This window comes from Pipra filicauda, unplaced genomic scaffold (genome assembly GCF_003945595.2).
Source record: "Pipra filicauda isolate LSUMZ 115617 unplaced genomic scaffold, ASM394559v2 scaffold66_size7647185_pilon, whole genome shotgun sequence".
Lineage (NCBI taxonomy): Eukaryota > Metazoa > Chordata > Aves > Passeriformes > Pipridae > Pipra > Pipra filicauda.
Window position 1 is genome coordinate 6,093,175 of NW_024104831.1, and position 17,444 is coordinate 6,110,618.

Here is a 17,444-nt window from a genome sequence, read left to right on the forward strand (position 1 = left end):
CATTTCAGAGATTTTTAAAAAAATAATTATTGTTGTCTTAACTTTAAGTATATTAACAGTTTTCTGAAAGATGGGAAAATGTTCTCTGGTGACCAAAGTTATATATCTTACCAGTAAGCACAAAACTGTTGACTTAAAATGTAGATATCTGTTCTGAATGGTTTTAATAAAATCTGTGCTACTACACAGGGCAAAAATTACTACTATAGATTTGCAAGAACATGAAAATAAGATTATAAAACAACCTTCCAGATCTCAAAGATCTGACCTGCAGAAGTGCTTAGCATTGGCATCTCTGGGTGTTTGGAATCTTTCAAAAATCAGGCCCAGAGGCTGAACAAGAATGTCACCACAAGACATTTCCATGCTATTTGCAGATTTTCTTTACAATACCTCCAGCTTTTGATTGTGCTAAAGGCTTAAAAGCAAATCAGAGAAAAGACTCTTCTATTGTGCATTACAAAAGATACAAGCCAGAAACAGTAAAACTGAGGGAGCTATTTCCTAATGCACTCCTTCACATGACAATCAGTTTAGATCTTTTACTTTCTCAGCCAACCTCAGTAACAATGTACTCAAATCTAACTTTTTTGCTGTAATATACTGCTGTAGGTGACCTTACCCACTTTTAATTTACTTTGTACATTAAAATAATAATTACAGCACCACTGTACTATCATATAAGCCAGCTTAATTGTATAGTTTACCTGTACAATAAGTACTGTACAAATAAATATATTAACTTCTGTATATGTATACAATATAGACAAAAGGATTATATATATATACTCTGTAAAACCATTGGGTTTGTAGATTGGTTTGACATATGATCAGTGTTTACTCTGATGCTGTTTTTATAAGAATTCCAGCTGTCACTGCATTTGCTATGGGGCTAAGAAATAGAGCCACATCACCATTGGCCAATCAGAGCTCAAATCAGTCCAACAGTTTAATTACCTCGGTACCCTCATCTCCTCAGATGGTAAGATCGACGGAGAGATAGACAACAGATTAGCAAAGGCATATAGTGCTTTTGGAAAACTCCACAAAAGAGTATGGCGTAATAAACACTTGAAGAAAAGCACCAAGATCAGTGTTTACAAAGCCATAGTGTTGTCGACTCTCTTATATGGCTCCGAATCATGGGTCATCTACTGCCACCACCTGCATCTCTTAGAATGCTTCCATCAACGCTGCCTCCGCACAATCCTAAACATCCACTGGTCAGACTATGTGACCAACACATCTGTTCTAGAGCAAGCAGTTATCACAATTATTGAGGCCATGTTGATGAGAACACAACTGCGATGGGCAGGGCACGTCTCCAGGATGAAGGACCACCGCCTCCCTAAGATCTTGCTTTACGGTGAACTTGCCACCAGCTGCCGCAAGAGAGGAGCCCCGAAGAAAAGATACAAGGACTCCCTGAAACAACATCTCAGCCTTGGCCATATTGATCACCATAACTGGTCTACTCTGGCCTCCAATCGGGAGGCCTGGAGACACACCATCTATAACACTGCTGTCTCCTTTGAGAACACACGCAGGATCACCCTCGAGGACAAAAGGCAACGCAGAAAGAACCGTGTTCTGCAGAATACACCATCTAAGGAATCTTTCTGCTGTGCCTTTTGCAATCGGATACGTCTGTCACGTATTGGCCTCATAAGCCACCAGCGTGCCTGTAGTAAATGTGGATAGAGCCTTCCCAAATCTTCGTTCGCGAAGCCTAGCCATGAAAGAAATAGAGCTACAAAAGATTTATGTGCTTTGGAAAGCAAGGCAGGAACAGTTAATAGTTTGTTTTCTAGGGTTTTCTTTAAAATACCATTCAGAATAAACTACTATCTAACAGAAACAAAAAGGACTATCAGTTTTTCATTGTTGTACATACAACAGCACAGAGTCTTCCCTGTACTCATGAGTTAGATGAGATGAATTAAGACCAGGATTTGCCTGAATTGTTCCTTGTGGCTCTGATTTGTCATACTGCATCAACTTCACTTGGTAATCTAAGATAAAAAAAAAAGACCTATTAAGCTCTCAAGAGTATCCTTGTTTAGAAAGAAATTAATTGCCACCTCTGCTAGTGGCACAGCATATCTTCATTCTTTTCTGTGGTAAACCACTAGATGATTTATCAAAACCTCTATGCTTGCTGAAGAAGACATGACAGGTTAACAGGAGTTCTGAGGAAGAAGGTATCCTCTGCTTTGCAGGATGGATGAGGAGAAGCTTTGGGGCTCTACGTGTTCCTGCATATAAAAAGTAATGCTTTGGGTCATGCCACAGGTGCCACTCTCTACTTTTTCAGCCAGGGTGGCTTGCTGCCCTTCTGACCATGCAGCAGCTGGCAGGGCAGGAGCTGGGGTGGCCAGTGTGGTGGTTCTGCTTGTGCATCGCGCTGGACCTGCACCGCTGGCACCTGTGTTGTACCTCCTGGGAGCTACATCCATGGCTTCAGCATTAAAACAATGCCTTAGACACCTGACTTTCATTTACTGGATAAGTCTATGTGATAAAATTCACCCATCTTGTTCTCCTGACACGTTTGCAACGAAGATGTGTACGCAAGCTTAGGAAGTAAACCCACTGCCAACACTTCTTCACAGGCCATGGGTCAGCCACGCTGGGGCACAGGAGCAGTAAGAAGCAAGGAACAGTGGAGGGCAAGAAGTGAATTGCAGTGAAAACAAAGGGAGCTGTGGTGAGAAAGGAGGGGGGAGAAGTGTTTGACTAAAGTAGAGCCTGAAGAAAGGTAAGAAAAGGTGTTTCCCTGAGTGTTTGTTCAATAGAATATGTTTTCTTCCCCCCCCCCCCCAATTCACAAATCAATAATTAAAAGGTTGTGTTAATTGGCAATAAATTAAATTAAATGAAATTCCCTGAGCTGAGGCTGTGTTGCCTGTGACACTGCAGAACAGCTGAACAACAGCCAGGACTGGTGACAAGCAGGCCCCAAGGGGGTGGAAGGGCAGCAAGAGCACTCTGCCTGCCAGCACTGAAAAGCCAACACCAGCAGCAAGCTCTGAGTGACACCTAACTGCTACTGCCAGCTCCCACCAGACACACTGGGGAAGCTCCTGAGGGCATTGCTGAGCTGTTAAGCAAGCTAAACAGATACCTTTAAGGCTAAAACTGCCCCTGGAGGAACTTTGCCAGAGAAATGTGGCCAACAAGGGTGACTGCTGTTACATGGACTTGTAAGAGATTATTTCCATCCCCTGACTTTTCATACATAATTATGGGGCAAGTCCTCCTAGCATAGTCAGAGATGAGACAGGTCCCTTCAAATTACATTTCAGGGCTGATACTTTTGGCAGGTGCTCTGAATCTTCACCTTGAAGAGCCTAATTTATCTCTTTTCTGAACTGAGTGGACAGAGGGATTGCCTGAGTAAGCTCCCTATGGTGAGGGTGGCCTCAAGTTCAGTGGCCTGACTCCTGCTATTGAAATAGTCTAGGTATCAATAAGTCCTGCACTTTGCCAGGATTGCTAATGAATAGCCCTGCTTACCTATCAGAACATCAGAAATAATGCTTAATTATTCTTCCCAGGCTACAACGTTTGGTTTTATTTGTGTTGAGCTTCATCCTGACCCCACCTTAGCCACTATCTACAAATGTAAAGGTAGAAGCACGTTCAAGATGGAAAAAAAGGCCTAGTCTGTGCACCTAATTCCTAAAGAGTCACACTAACCTATCAAGTGAATATCTCATGTTGAGGTTACCAGAGTTTAGTATTCTCAGGGTAGACATGGCAGAAATAAATGAAGGCAGTTGTGCAGTAACATAAAAAAGACACTTAAACACTAAACACAGTTATTCCAATATATGATAGGAGTGCAATGCAGTCACCTAAACATAGGCAACTGATACCATTTTAGAAACTGGAGTATTTTGTCCCATGTTCAGCTGCAGTTGGGAAGGGCCAGAGTCTCCCAAATTACATCAGGTGGCCCTGTGTTTTAGGGTATCTCAACTGACCTTAGAAACCTTTGTTTAGGCAACTGAATTGTACCCTGACAGTCCTGATACTTGCATGGAAATGCAAGTCATGGTGAACGGTACCTAATGATGAATTACATCGTGATTATCTTACATGTTCAAAACATCTATACAATTTGCATTGAGGTTCAGCAATAAACATTCTGCTGATACAGCTACATGGAATACTCAGTTATCCCAGGATTACTTGGCTTTGTAAAATCTGGTTCTGAATGCATTTGGTACTCTTCCAGGATGTAGAACTGGGAGGCCAGAGATCAAGTGGTCAGAAAATGAAAGAGAAACAATATCTAGGAAACTTCCTGCATCCTATCCAGAGGAAGAGTCAAAGGAAAATAATGCTGAAAATTTGCAATGATGGACTGAGAGGAGAAGAAAGATGATACCAGGAATGGTAAACAAAGGCAGGAAATAGCCTGCTGGTGGTGTTAGTTCTTGATTAGGAGCCCATTAAGTTTTGGCTAGAGGGCTAAACCCAAGGAGTCATTTTGTCAGCCCAAATGTGGAGAGAAAACAGAAAGACAATAGAACAATTAGACAGAGGAAGAGAGCAGAAGTGAACAAACACATTGCCCCTATTACAGTGACACATAGCTAGAGCTTTGTAGCAATACTGCCCAGCTGCCTTTAGATCAAGTGAAAATGAGAAAATAAATCAAACTTTCTCTTGACTGTCAAGGGTAAAGAGAGAACTGTTTCTATTTCAGCCACCGGTAACCCGATAGCTTGCCACAGTGTATTTCACATAAGGAAGTCTGTAAAGCAACATCTAAGTGTTCCTTGTGATTAATATTCCTTATGATCTCCAGCCACCTAATCGCATCCTGACCTCCATGAGGGTCAACTGTGAGAAGGGATGGGCTGTGGGAGCAGGGTGGGCTACCAGGAGGTGCTGGTGAATGACGGAGCAGCTGGAGAGAACAAGAGGACCTCTGCAGACATGAATAAATAAATAGTGGCAAACCAAAGACACTGACCTCAGGAATAATGCCATGGGTCCAGAGCGGCACAGAGCCATTGAAAGAAGCAGGGCAATCTGTTCCTAACCTCCAGATGCACTGAATGTAGGATATGCTTTCTTATTTCAATTTAATCCAAAAAACTAGAGCATGAAATGCAGCACTATCCTGAGACACAGAACACTATCTCTGAAAGGATCCCCAGGATGCATTAATCAGTGCTTGGCCTGCCCAATATGCTGCATAACACAGGGCAGATATTCTGCACTGCACAGTAATTCACACAATCTGAAAGGTAACAACAGTAATAACCTGGTTTTTTTTGTGTTTGTTTTTTTTTTCAGGAATTAGGTGCATTCCTGCATATCTAATGGCCTGGACCATAAGACAGTCCCTCTCCCATCCAGATGAGCTTTGTAGGCACCACTGGTCCGAGATAGATGTGTCTGAGCTGATGGGTCAATAGATGTACATCTGTGCACACGGACTTCACATGATATCGATGAGGCCAGCTGGATCAAATACATACAGTGATAATTTTCTTTGCAGCATAGGGTTTCTCTGAATAGGTATTGTATGGTAACCTGGAACCATGCAGACCTCCAAACCAACAGTTTACCCAATCCTTACCATGGCTCTAAGATTTTTTTCAACAGGACACCTTTAATTGCTTATAAGCAAATTAATTTCCAATCTGTTCTATTTCCTCTTCTTAATCTTATCCTCAGAATATGCTTTCAGACATTAAAACATCCAAGTCGAAGAAAATGGCCTCAGGCGTGAAAATGACTAATAGTCCCCTACAAAAAAAATCTGGAAATCTGAACCAGTGTACTACACACATTTTTTGTTTCACCTTGAAGGAAAAAAAAAGGTTCTAATACAGAAAAAAAGATGCTCTATTTCCATTTTTCATTTATGCAAATTACACTCTGAATAAATAAATCTACATAATCCACCATCCTGCTAGACAACTTGCAGTAATATTTGCCAAGAGAAAGACAGGCTTTTCTGATACTAATGCATAAAACATGCTGAATAGAAAAATTAAAACAAATCATATTGAGTAAATAGCTGCTGTGTAGCTCTGGAAAGATTAATAGAGGTACTGATGAGTTACTCAGGATTGTCTTGTTCAATTATTTCAAACATGCTACCAGTTAAAGGTATATTGAAGTTAAGGTTTAATAGAGACAGTCATATCCCAAACCATTGAAATCTATAGGAATTTTTTTCCCTTAATTTCCATGGAACAGGCATGTCAATCTTTCTGCTGAAGCACCCAACAGTGTCAGCTTGTTAGTCCTGGAAAACCAACGTATTCAGCATGTAGCTGATGTGCTGCGCAGGGGCTGCAGCCCCAAGAAAGCAGATCTGTTTTGGGAATGTAGGAAGTGCCTTCCCTAATTTGATCAAAACTGATCTTTGCTCTGTGCGTTCTCTGTCCGTGTGAGATACAGGCTTGATGACTGTAAAGGTTGCCACGAGTCTTGAGACTGTCACAGGGGAAGGATAAAACAAAAATCAGTGTCAGTGTGTTCTTTATCGGTATCCATAGCCTTCTCCCGCTGTGATTGCATAGGGTAGATGATGAAAGGCAACTCTTATTCTCTATGGTCCATCCAGAAACTATCAAACTCTGATCATACTTGGTGCTTAGACACTCTCCTCTAAACTGTCAAGTATCTTTCCACCCTGGAAAATCTACTCTGGACAGCTGAATCCTTATGTTGTTTTCTCTAAAGAATAAAGACTATTCCATAGGGCTGGGTCCATCAAAAGGCTTGAGTATTATAAACTGCATCACTACATTTTTACATACTGTGATGTTTCATGGAATTCAAAGATATCTTTTCTTGGTGGAGAAATCTAAGTTCCTTACATGTTTCCTGAGGGCAGTGGAGTGTGGGATACACAAAGCCTACAGACGGAGTAGGAAGCTACTTAAGAAGGCCAGTAAGAAAAATTAAGAAAATATGTGCCTCTGCTAAGAAATCACAGCCACAAGACTGGCACTAAAAACAGTGTTTTCTAACAATTACCAGCTATCTGCAGGAGAATAAATTCTTTCTATTTGTTTACTGTACAGTCTGGTTGTTCAAAGCATACATCTGGGATATGGTATGTCACCCCCCTCCACCAGCTGCCAGGAGAGTTTCTCCTTGGTAGGCTATTTGGTGTTGCAGACTTGAGTTATTTACTTGTCAAATCTGCTCCACCATGAATGAACATACCTGAATATACTTTGGAAGAGAGAAAAAGACTGATCTCCAAATAACCAGCAAACAGTTTTGTGGCTGTGGCATTCAGCATTGACACCAGGTCAAATCCAACTTGCACACAGTGGAAATCTGAAGGCAAGCCTGTCGCCTTGGCCACCGGGAACTTCTTCCTGCAAGGTCTAGTAGGCTGGCTTGGAGAATGGTTTGCAGATCAGCTCCTTCAGGCAACATGGGATGGGGTTACCTTATGAGAGAAACACAGCATGGCAGGTACCCATGCCCTTGGGGACCCTCCTAGCAGACAGTTAAATGGTCTGGCGAAGTGAGGTCTGAATCCATGCATTCATCTACTAAAAAGGCTAGATGAGTTAATAAAATTCCAGGCTTCCAAAACTCGTGGTATTGGATTTAACGCAGTGGATTTACAGCTTTTATTTCTAAAACCATTATTTTAAAGCAATGGGTTTTGCCTGAACACAAATCAACACCGAAAGAACATAAAGAGAACGGGCGCGCTAGGCAGCAGCCTGGGTAGTTTGGTCTGACGTTGCAGTGGAAGGATTTATTCTCCCCACCGCATCGAAAATACAGCACCGTGTCCGAACCCGGCCCGGACCGCGCGGGGACCGTGAGGGGCGGGGCGGAGCGGGCGCCGCCAGGCTCGGGGCCGCCAGGGCGCAGGCGCGGGCCGGGGCCCCGCAGCGGCGCAGGCGCGGCCGCCGGATCCCATCAGGCTCGGGGCGGCGGGAGCGCAGCGGGCCCAGCATGTCGGAGAAGAAGCAGCCGGTGGACCTGGGGCTTCTGGAGGAGGACGACGAGTTTGAGGAGTTCCCGGCCGAAGGTGCCGGACGGGGCGAGGCGGGGCGGGCCGGGACGTGGCGGGACGGCAGGCGGCGGCTGTGGTGCCGCCCGCAGGCCGCGGCCTGGGCCGGCCGAGGCGGGCAGGATGCGGCGGGCCCGGGGCTCTGTGCCCGGGATGCTCTGTGCCGGCCCGCGGGGCACCGCCACGCTGTCCTGGGCTGCTGTCCTGGGCTGCCGCCCCGCTTCAGCCACACGGGAGCGGCTTCCCCGCGGGTCCCTGCCCAGCCCTCGCCGCGGTCAGGGACTACAGCCACGCCAGGGCCGGGATCGAGCGCGGTCGTGGTGCCCGTGCCCGGCTCTGTGCGGTGTCACGGCGCTGGGCACATCGCCCTGGAAGTGCTGTGTCATTGTGCGAGGGAGCTGCGAACAAGTGCGGGAGAAACTTCCCTCCTCTCGGCACTGAAGATGAGAATCCCCAGGGAAGAGCAGGGGTGAGGGCTGAAAACTGAGTGTGAGGTGCAAACGAATGTGAAAAGGAAATGATGTGCTCCGTAGTTACTCTGAATCACTTTACCTTTTGAAGCACAGATATTTATGTGTTGGTTTGCTTTTCATAGGTACAAATATACTGAATGAGGAAGTTGAATTCAGTAAAACAGCTCACTGTCCTTTTACAGAGATAATCTGGGAAACATCTCTATTAGGGCATGTTTGTTTTCTATGTCCTTAATTCTAGAAATTGTCTCAAGCTGTGGATAATGAGAAATTTTATATATAGCACGATGGATGAAAAGTTAGGCGCCGTTTTCTGTAATGTCTTCATTACATATGGTTTTTCCGTGGCCTTAGATATCCTGAATCCTTCAGTACTGGTAAAAATTGTATTTCTCCACTTGTTGACAGAAAAATTTAAGAGTGTGAAATACTAGCTGAAGTAAACTTAGAAGACTATCTCTTGTTTTTCATATGTATTTCCTAAACAGGAAAAAAGTGTTTAGCTGTGCTGCTAAAACAAAGTACTGTGCAGGCTTTCTGGGTGGAACAGAGATTTTAATAGGAGTGATCACCAGCAAGGCTTCTTGCTGTTCCCTCTTGCAGAAAATAAGAACCTCAAAGAGGCCCATTTGAATCTTCAAGTGAGGTCACAGTTTTGAGGTGTTATAAAGAGTGTTCAAACCAATTTGACTGTTACCTGCAGTGCTTAGGAGAGTGCTGTGATAACTGTGTGCTCAAACCCATCCCACACTGTTGTTCCTTCAAGTTAAAACACCAGTTTCAATGCAGCAGAAAAAACTTTGTGTTTTATTACCTAGGTTTTAACCAAAGGAAAATAGATAATGCAAAGCTGTGTTAAGGGATGAAAATACTGACTCCTGTGGTTTATTCCAACTTAAAATTTTTCTTAAAGGAATTTATCAAATCAAGTTTATGTATCAAAAGCAGACATATACAATTTTTATAGGACACTACTACTAGCATTAGCATGGTAGATTAAAGTGTATGGGAATCAATCACTCAAGAATTTTTTGTACAGTGCATTTCAGAGTATAAAATGTAATGTATAAAATAATACAGGAGGGGATTAAAAAACCCCACCTAAATTCTAAAAATTGGTTTTTGTTTCCCAAGTGCAAAAATAGGACAATCAGTGATCAGCACATTAAAATACATTCTTAAGGAGTCCAACCATGACAAAATTATAATACTTAAGGGTAGTGGGCTTTCAAATGCTCTTAATACTTTCAATCCCTAATAATGCTCCATTATTTTTTACTTGTATTCAGTCACAGGCATATAATGTAGCTGGGAGTGATAACTTTATTGTGCAATTTTGGAGTATAGTATCAACATACAGGTGCTGTAGAATCTTGTAGCCACAGTGATGAGAATGTAATTCAGGCTTTATTTTCACACTGTTCCACTCCTTCAGTGTGGAAGATCACATGGGCCGTTCTGACTCTTTGTCACTCAGTGTGATTTGGAGCATGTTTTCACAGTCTGCCCAACTGATCTTTTATGATTGAAGCTGCTGTTTGTTGTGCTGGATACAAGTTACTAGCAGATTAATTTTTTTTTTAAGTTTGTGGTTCTGTCTGAGTTACTTGTATGTTTGCAGATGACTTTGTAATTTTAAACTGGTTTGAGCTTTCTTGTTTTGTATCTTTGAAATCCAGATAAATAATTGGTAAAGCTTTTTTATTTTAACAAAAAAAATCAATTATATATAAATAGGCAAAGCTTATTGCAGGCAGTTCTAAATTATAAGTCCTTCTCTTTGAGCAATTAGCAACACAACTAAATTCAAATAATGTGTTTTTTTTAATCTGAATTTTCCCTTCACCTTTTCTTCCCATGTTTTTTTTTCTTTTGCTCTCATAGCAGGATTCTTATGGTCCTTCATCTTTTCCCATTATATAATTTATATGAGTAGGGAAGTTTAATTGTAATGCCTTTTATACATGTGTCTTCAATCAGTTACAAATGGATTTTTGTGTCCTGGTGAATGACAAATATTAATTTTGTTGCCTGTCAGTGTTAAAAAAAGGAGGTGAATATGCAAAGACCAGGCTTTTTTCTTAGAAAGTTAACTGTTCACAGGGAATTAGTTTTTAATCTTTTACCTCACTAGCTTCCCCTCCCCCATACCTCCATCAGTGTTTAATGTTACTTCAGGCCTTAGTCCTCAAACTGTTCTGTAGAAGGGCAGCAGATTGCTCACTGAACTGTAAGGGGAAGAACTCTTTAAATACACTACCAGACTTTGAGAAAGACAAGTGACAGAATTAGGGGCTTCTTTTGTTTTGGTAGCATTTGAAAAACTTGGTGTCGTTCAGTAGGGGAAAACTGAGAAACTCAAAGAAATTGAATTGAGCCCACTTGTGTTTTCATGGTGATTCTGAGCTTTTAATTTTCATCATTTTTCTAAACTATTTAGTTTGATCATAATTTTTTTTAATAATGATGCATTAAGTGGGCAATGAGTAATTTGTCAAGAATGATGTGCCAGATTACTTTTTTATAGGACAAATAGAAATAAGGTTAGCAAGTGGGCATTTAGTGCCTTGCCTCTCTAAGGAAACAGCTTCTGCTGTCTTGGGAACCCAGAAATAGCTGGTTACAGGTATCAGCTGCTGTTTGCAGATGCCTGTTTCAATTTGCCTTTACTTCTGCATCACGGAGGACCTATGCATGTGTTTTCGCAAAAGCATCTGATACGTATTCACTTTTTTATTCTGAAAAAAAGTATATAAATACAAACTGGAATCTCACACCTTTTGCTGAGCTTTTAGGAATCAAGTACTCGATGTTGCTTTCTTTTTACAATAGTGTTACAGTTTGTCCATTTGTTTATCCATTTGTATGTCCATTGTCCAAAATGTCTTTTATGAATGTGTAATCTTGAAAACCAAGATGTGAAGTGTGTAATGATTTTTTTTAACCAGGTTTCACTTTTATTGTAATTCAAGAAATTGTGAGGCATGTTTTAGATCTTTCTGTCTCATAAACACTTGAATGTGATCCAGACTTCTCTGTTAAACTTAACAGAAGCCTGCCTTACCCAGAGGCTGAGCTAATCTGTCAGTAACACATGGTACCAAAGTTATGCAGCATACAATATTTAGACCTCCTTTTCTGTCTTTAGATTGGACTGGTTTAGATGAAGATGAAGATGCACATGTCTGGGAAGACAATTGGGATGATGACAATGTAGAAGATGATTTCTCCAATCAGTTAAGGTAATTTTATTTTAACTTACTGTTCTAGAAGATGGGTGAAATGTTTAAAATGGCACTGATTAGTTATTATTTCAAAGTTTGAAATCTGCTTAATTTAAAAAAAATAGAAGTCTGAAATGGAAATAAATGAAAGCTCTACTTTATGCTTTTCTATTTAAAGTCTTTCAGAACCAGACTTAGAGATTACAGCACTCTGAAGTACTGATCAGGATTTCATCTTTTAATGATTCTAGTGATCCCTGAAATATGCCTTATGATACCAGGGGGACAAACAGTGCAAAGATCTCTGCAAGCTGCAACACAGTTCACACTTTCTCAATTTACCATTAGATCCCTTTTCTAATGACTTTCCTGCATATATGTGAAAGTTCTGAATTGTGCTGCAAGGATTAATGGCAAGGCATCCAAGATTATCTCTTCCGTGCTATGTGGTGTGCAAAGTTTTTTGTTTGTACTTTCAAATAGCACTGCTGTTCTTTGTCCAAATGGGCAAATTTTCTAGAGATCAGTGATCTGTAATAATGTTAAGGTTCTCTTCTGTGTGATGAGCATGCTGTTTATGAGCAACAACAGCAAAGTAATTGTTAATTATATGCTTTAAAAAAAAGTGATAACAATTTGGGTACCTCTAAACCAGTTGCTTAATCCTCTTTGTTACTTGTTTCAGTAATCCTTTACTGATGCATAATTATAACTTAAATTGTTTCAAGCATCAGAACAAAGCCAGATTTTATAATTAATCCCTCAGTATGTTGCGTGAGGAGCAAACTGTAATACAGCCTGCTTAAACAGTTCCTGGGTTGATCTCCCTTGTTGTACTCCAGCAAAAGCAATTATTTTTGTATCTTCTACATAAAAGATCTTTGGTATAGTTTTTTTCTTAAGAGGTTGAAAGGCATAAAACTGTAATATTGGAAAACAGGTTGATAGGTAGTAAAAAAGACTTTCAAGAGGTATAATAATTCTTGATAAACATAATTGATCTAGACAAACCTTCCCTAACTGGCCTTAATTGTAGCCTGTAGTATTGGTGACTGTGTACTGTTTTGCAGTGTTGCTTGGTTGCAGCATGGTTTTATTTCATCTCTAGAATGGAAATACCGCAGTCTTCCATTTTTAAAATTCCACTACTAACTATGTAAACTAACCTGAAATAGTTTTGGTGATTTGGAGTTCTGTATGTAGAGACACATATGCTAAGATGAGGAGATGAAAAAGGGTGCATCTCTCTGTGTTTGGAGACAGGTGAGGAGCAAAGTGGGGACAGGCCAGGAGCAATAACAATTATAGTTGCTGACTTGCTGTCCTGGCCACAACTAAGGGCAAAAAAGCAATCCTTTCCCTCAGAATTGTTCACTGCAAGGGGTATTTCACCAAAACATAAATAAAACTACCAGAGTGCACTATTTTTAAAACAAAGAAAAAGCTTAAAATTGTCTTGGAAGCACATGCATTTAAATGATTCAGAATTGTTTGGTTTAAGGAAATCTTGAGAATAACTGTATAAGATAATACTTTGGTTTTTCTAGCGTGTTTGGAGTTGTTGCAGGCTCATGGGTGCTGCTTTGGGTCAGAGGGCAATAACTATGATTAAAACAAATATTTGAATTTTTCACTGAGAAGTCACTTCTAGTGATCTGAGATATAAAGCTGAAGTTCAAGAACTACAGAGTAAGGTCAAGGTTACTGGTGTGAATCAAAAAGCAGTATGACGTTGATATTCTAAAATGATTGTATATTATATGGTACATGCAACTTTTAAAAAAATCATTTAACGGGATTGTATCTGTGTGTTTCAGTATATCTATCTCTTCTATACAGAGCTGAATTAGAAAAACATGGATACAAGATGGAAACGTCATAGTTTTTGCAGAATATGGAGTGGCTTAACATGGAACTGTGGATAGACTATATTGAGAAAAGAAGAAAAGGTGGAAAATGAGAAGACACACCTAGTTCATTATCTGCTTGGATTTATTATTGTTTTGTATAAAAAATAAAGTTTTTAATCTTAGCCTTGTCATACATTCAGCCGCTACTCACCTGGTACCTTGTAGTTTGGTTCTGAAATGCCCTGTGTGACAGAATTCATGGACTTGCCTTGGATGCCACTAATGATCTGTCAGTGGCTGACGATCTTGCACCAGCTTCTGTCATGGGGAGCTAAATATGTGTAACTAGAATGAAGACTGTGAACATTTCTGTCACAGGGAATGTGGAGGTGTCAAAAAGAAATAAAATACTGGTATATTCCAATTAAAATGTGGTAGAGATAGCAGTTTTAAGGAGTGATAAAGCTTGTTTTGCATCAACACTTTATTTCATAATTACTTGGGTATTTTTGTTAGTAATTTCATGTGGATGCTGGTTTGATAGACTCAAAACATAAAACCTGCTTTAAAGTGTCCTATGACAGCAGAAACCCTAACTCTCCAATCTGGTCCTGTCATTTCTCAGATCTGTTAACGAGGACACCTCTCTGGAGGTGAAAGAAGTTTAAGCCTAGGAGTCTCTGCTGAAATTGCCTCCAATTTGCCGGTTGCAGCAGTTCATGTGTATCACACGAACAGGCCTGCTGAAAACGGAAATCAAACTTCCAACTCGTTTCACAGAGGCCAGCAGATAGTTGCCAGGTAGATATGGCAGTAGTGACTGGATTCGATTACTCTCTGAACTAGAAAACAAGGTGAAAATTGCAAAACCTATGACCGCTTCCATGAATCTTCCCCAAAGGAGCTGTTCAAGCTGGTGTTTGTAAAGACAGAGGGAGATGTAGCCATGATTCCAAATTTAATTTTATTTTTTTTTTTTAAATAAAGAGGCAACTATAGTTACATACTAACAATTTGAATTAGCTGCTTGCTTTTTCAGCAGTTCACTAGAGAAGCGGAGCCTTAATTGTTATTTATAGTGGGCTTTCAGAATAAAGGTATTAGTTGATGGACATGCAGTTATGGTATTAAATGCTTTAACCTTGTTAACTAAATAACCGAGTCTCTTATGTTATAATGGCATTTATTAATGCCAGATTATTAGGTGGTGCTATATTATAGTGGGGGCAAGATTCACTGTGACCCTTACTGCTTTCTGAAGATAATTCTTTAAAGACTGAGACCTTCCATTGCCATCTGAATGGTTCTGCAAAACTAGATGTTTCAGATGGTGTTGGATGTTGTCAGTTTGTCCAGTTCTGTGCTGCTTGGGAAAAGAAAGGGAGGCCCTTTCAAGTAGGCTTACCCTAGGGTCATTTAAGTTGTTCACATTGAAATGTGTGTCTCAGGCAGCCCAACTCAGTAGAATACATAGTCCTAGAGTTCATATTTTGATAAGTAGGAAATGAAAAGTCTGTCTGTTGAGTGGCAAATAGCAACACAAACATCCTCAGGTTAGTGTTGAGAGTTTAAGAATAAAGTATGTTGAGTACAGTTCTGGGATTATTAATGCATGGGTACTGGGAAGTTGAGTAATGCGACTGACCAAAAGAGGATGACAAAATAATTACGGAGATGTCTGGTGCAGTCTGGAGAGGGACAGCTGCTTTCCATTACAGGATTTTGGAAACTTTACTAAAGCAGCCCTGTCCCATCAATTGCTAGCAGCAGGAGGAAGCCATGGAGGTGGAAAAGCATCTTTGCCTAAAGAAATCTTTGTTTTTTCTGAGCCACAGTTGTGTTAGTATCTTTTTCTGCTTTTTTCACAAAAGCAGAATTGGAAGGAAAGCCTAGGCTGAGGTAGCCTGATGGCTCTGCACTCTTGCAGTAACAGCCTTCAGCTGCTGGGTTATGATCTGAAACCTGGTGTTTTAGAAGGAAGTTGAGGTGATTGACCAGGATGTCACTGTAGCAATTGACCTCAATGTACCTGCTGTTCAACCTTAGAAGGATCTAATCTTCCCATATGGGAAGAGTTTTTTAGACTGGCCATGCTGAGAGGTTTTCTTTGGAGGTGTTCCAGTGATCCCTATTAGCAGAGGAATGCTTGGAGTGGGGGAGATAGGAATGCTTTGGGGTTGTGAGGGAGGACACACTAAGCGAGGACAAGGAGTTGGAAAGGAAGATCTGCAGCCTGGCAAGGGTGGGAACATGGCGAAGAAAGAAATTTAACAAAGATCTGAGCGAAGAAGAGGTTGGGCCTTCTAGTTAAGGAAGTAGGATGTGGGGGGGTGTGTGTGGTGGTGGCTGGGTGTAGGCTGCTGAGTAGTCTGTTCACTGTTTTGGGAAGCAGATTTAGGTTGATGTCACCCTGTGCTTGGGGACCTATCCTCCTCTCAGCCAAGTGGTGGGACTCTTGGCCAGTATCTTTAGTCTGAGCCATGCTGGGATATGTAGCACGTGTCTACAGCTCTCCTCTACATGAAGGAGAGGGTGTTTTGCAGTGTGGGAAAGGTTGGCTTGCTCTGACCTAGATGCTGAGGATGTCTCAAGGCAAAGCACTGTTCAAGTAACTTGGAGGAAAGCTCTGGAAGGTTCCTCATTGCCAATGAATTTGATGCTTTTGCTTTGCCTTGGTCCTTAAGAAACCACACACACATAAGAAGAAATGCAAAGTCACAAATAAGCACAAAAAATAGTGAGCAGTCCAAAGTAAGGCCTCTGGAAAGCCTTCAGTTGAGCTCTTTTGTTTCATAATAGCCTTCCTCTGGCCCTCCCTCTCTGCTAGCTTGCTCAACAGCACCAACAGCTTCCCCACATACTTCTGCTCTAGGGTCACAGTGTGTCCTGTTCCCCACTTCCTGAACTGTGTCCACACTGTGCTGTACAGAATAAGTGTGGGTCCCCATACTGCAGCAGTCCGTGTATTTTGCAAATGCTCTAATACATTTTCCACTATCCCTGGGAAAGGGAGAAGTGTTTTCCCCTTTTATAGTGTACAGTAATTTTAAGTGCTTGGTGTGAGACCCCAGGACCTCATCTTTCGCTGGGTTTGGTAGTATATGAAATGCTCTGCTCATTCAAATGTTTCTTTAGCTTCAGTTACTGCTGTGCATATTCAGCATTTCTAAGGATCAGGATTTATGGGGTACCAAGTCAGCCACCCAGAAAATGAAGAACACACATTATAACCTTTGCAGCTTCTGTAAAGAATGAGGCAAGGACTCCACAAGTGGATACCTTTCCCTGCTAGCTTTTTCTTGAACCTTATTTTTTCTTATCCTGTTTTTTCTTGAACACTAATAAGGATTAATAAGTCCCCTGAGGGATAGGGTGCATGTAGGAAAATAATGATCATAAAATTAAAGACTATGAAAATACATATGTATGGAAAAAGGAATTTATATTGCACAGAGTTACAGTTCCAGCATTTCTTATCTTTTAACTGTCTGACTTTACAGACCTAATAATAATCTTTTAATGCAGGTATGATTTTGTGTTTGCATAATGATACAGCTAAATTTGATTTAATTTCAAGGCATGCAGGGAAGTAAGAAGATTGATGCCCAGAAAGTTTCTGTGATGGAATTTTACTAAAGAATAAATGTTATGTAACATTTCAAACACAGTGAGATCCTTCAAGATGAAGTGTGTGATATAAATGTAAAATATTTGCAAACTATAATTTAGCAACCGTTTTAAAATCACAGTCAGTATTACAACCTCTTACATGTGGCGTGTGAGATCCTTTGTCAACCGAGAACTAAGGGCAGTGAATGTGAGATTCATTAAGTAATTATACAGGAACATTAATTTCAAATTAATTTCAACAGTTGTTTTAGACATT

The 17,444-nt window shown here is 40.8% G+C and overlaps 1 protein-coding gene across 1 annotated transcript; it reads left to right on the plus strand.

The window, feature by feature from the left end:
• The first annotated feature begins 7,883 nt into the window (after positions 1-7,883).
• On the plus strand, positions 7,884-17,221 carry SEM1 (SEM1 26S proteasome complex subunit). Its single transcript, XM_039388635.1, has 3 exons — positions 7,884-8,029; positions 11,633-11,726; positions 13,548-17,221. Exons 1-3 carry the CDS (start codon positions 7,954-7,956, stop codon positions 13,588-13,590), a joined length of 213 nt encoding a protein of 70 aa, XP_039244569.1. The 5' UTR covers positions 7,884-7,953; the 3' UTR covers positions 13,591-17,221.
• Positions 17,222-17,444: the final 223 nt, after the last annotated feature.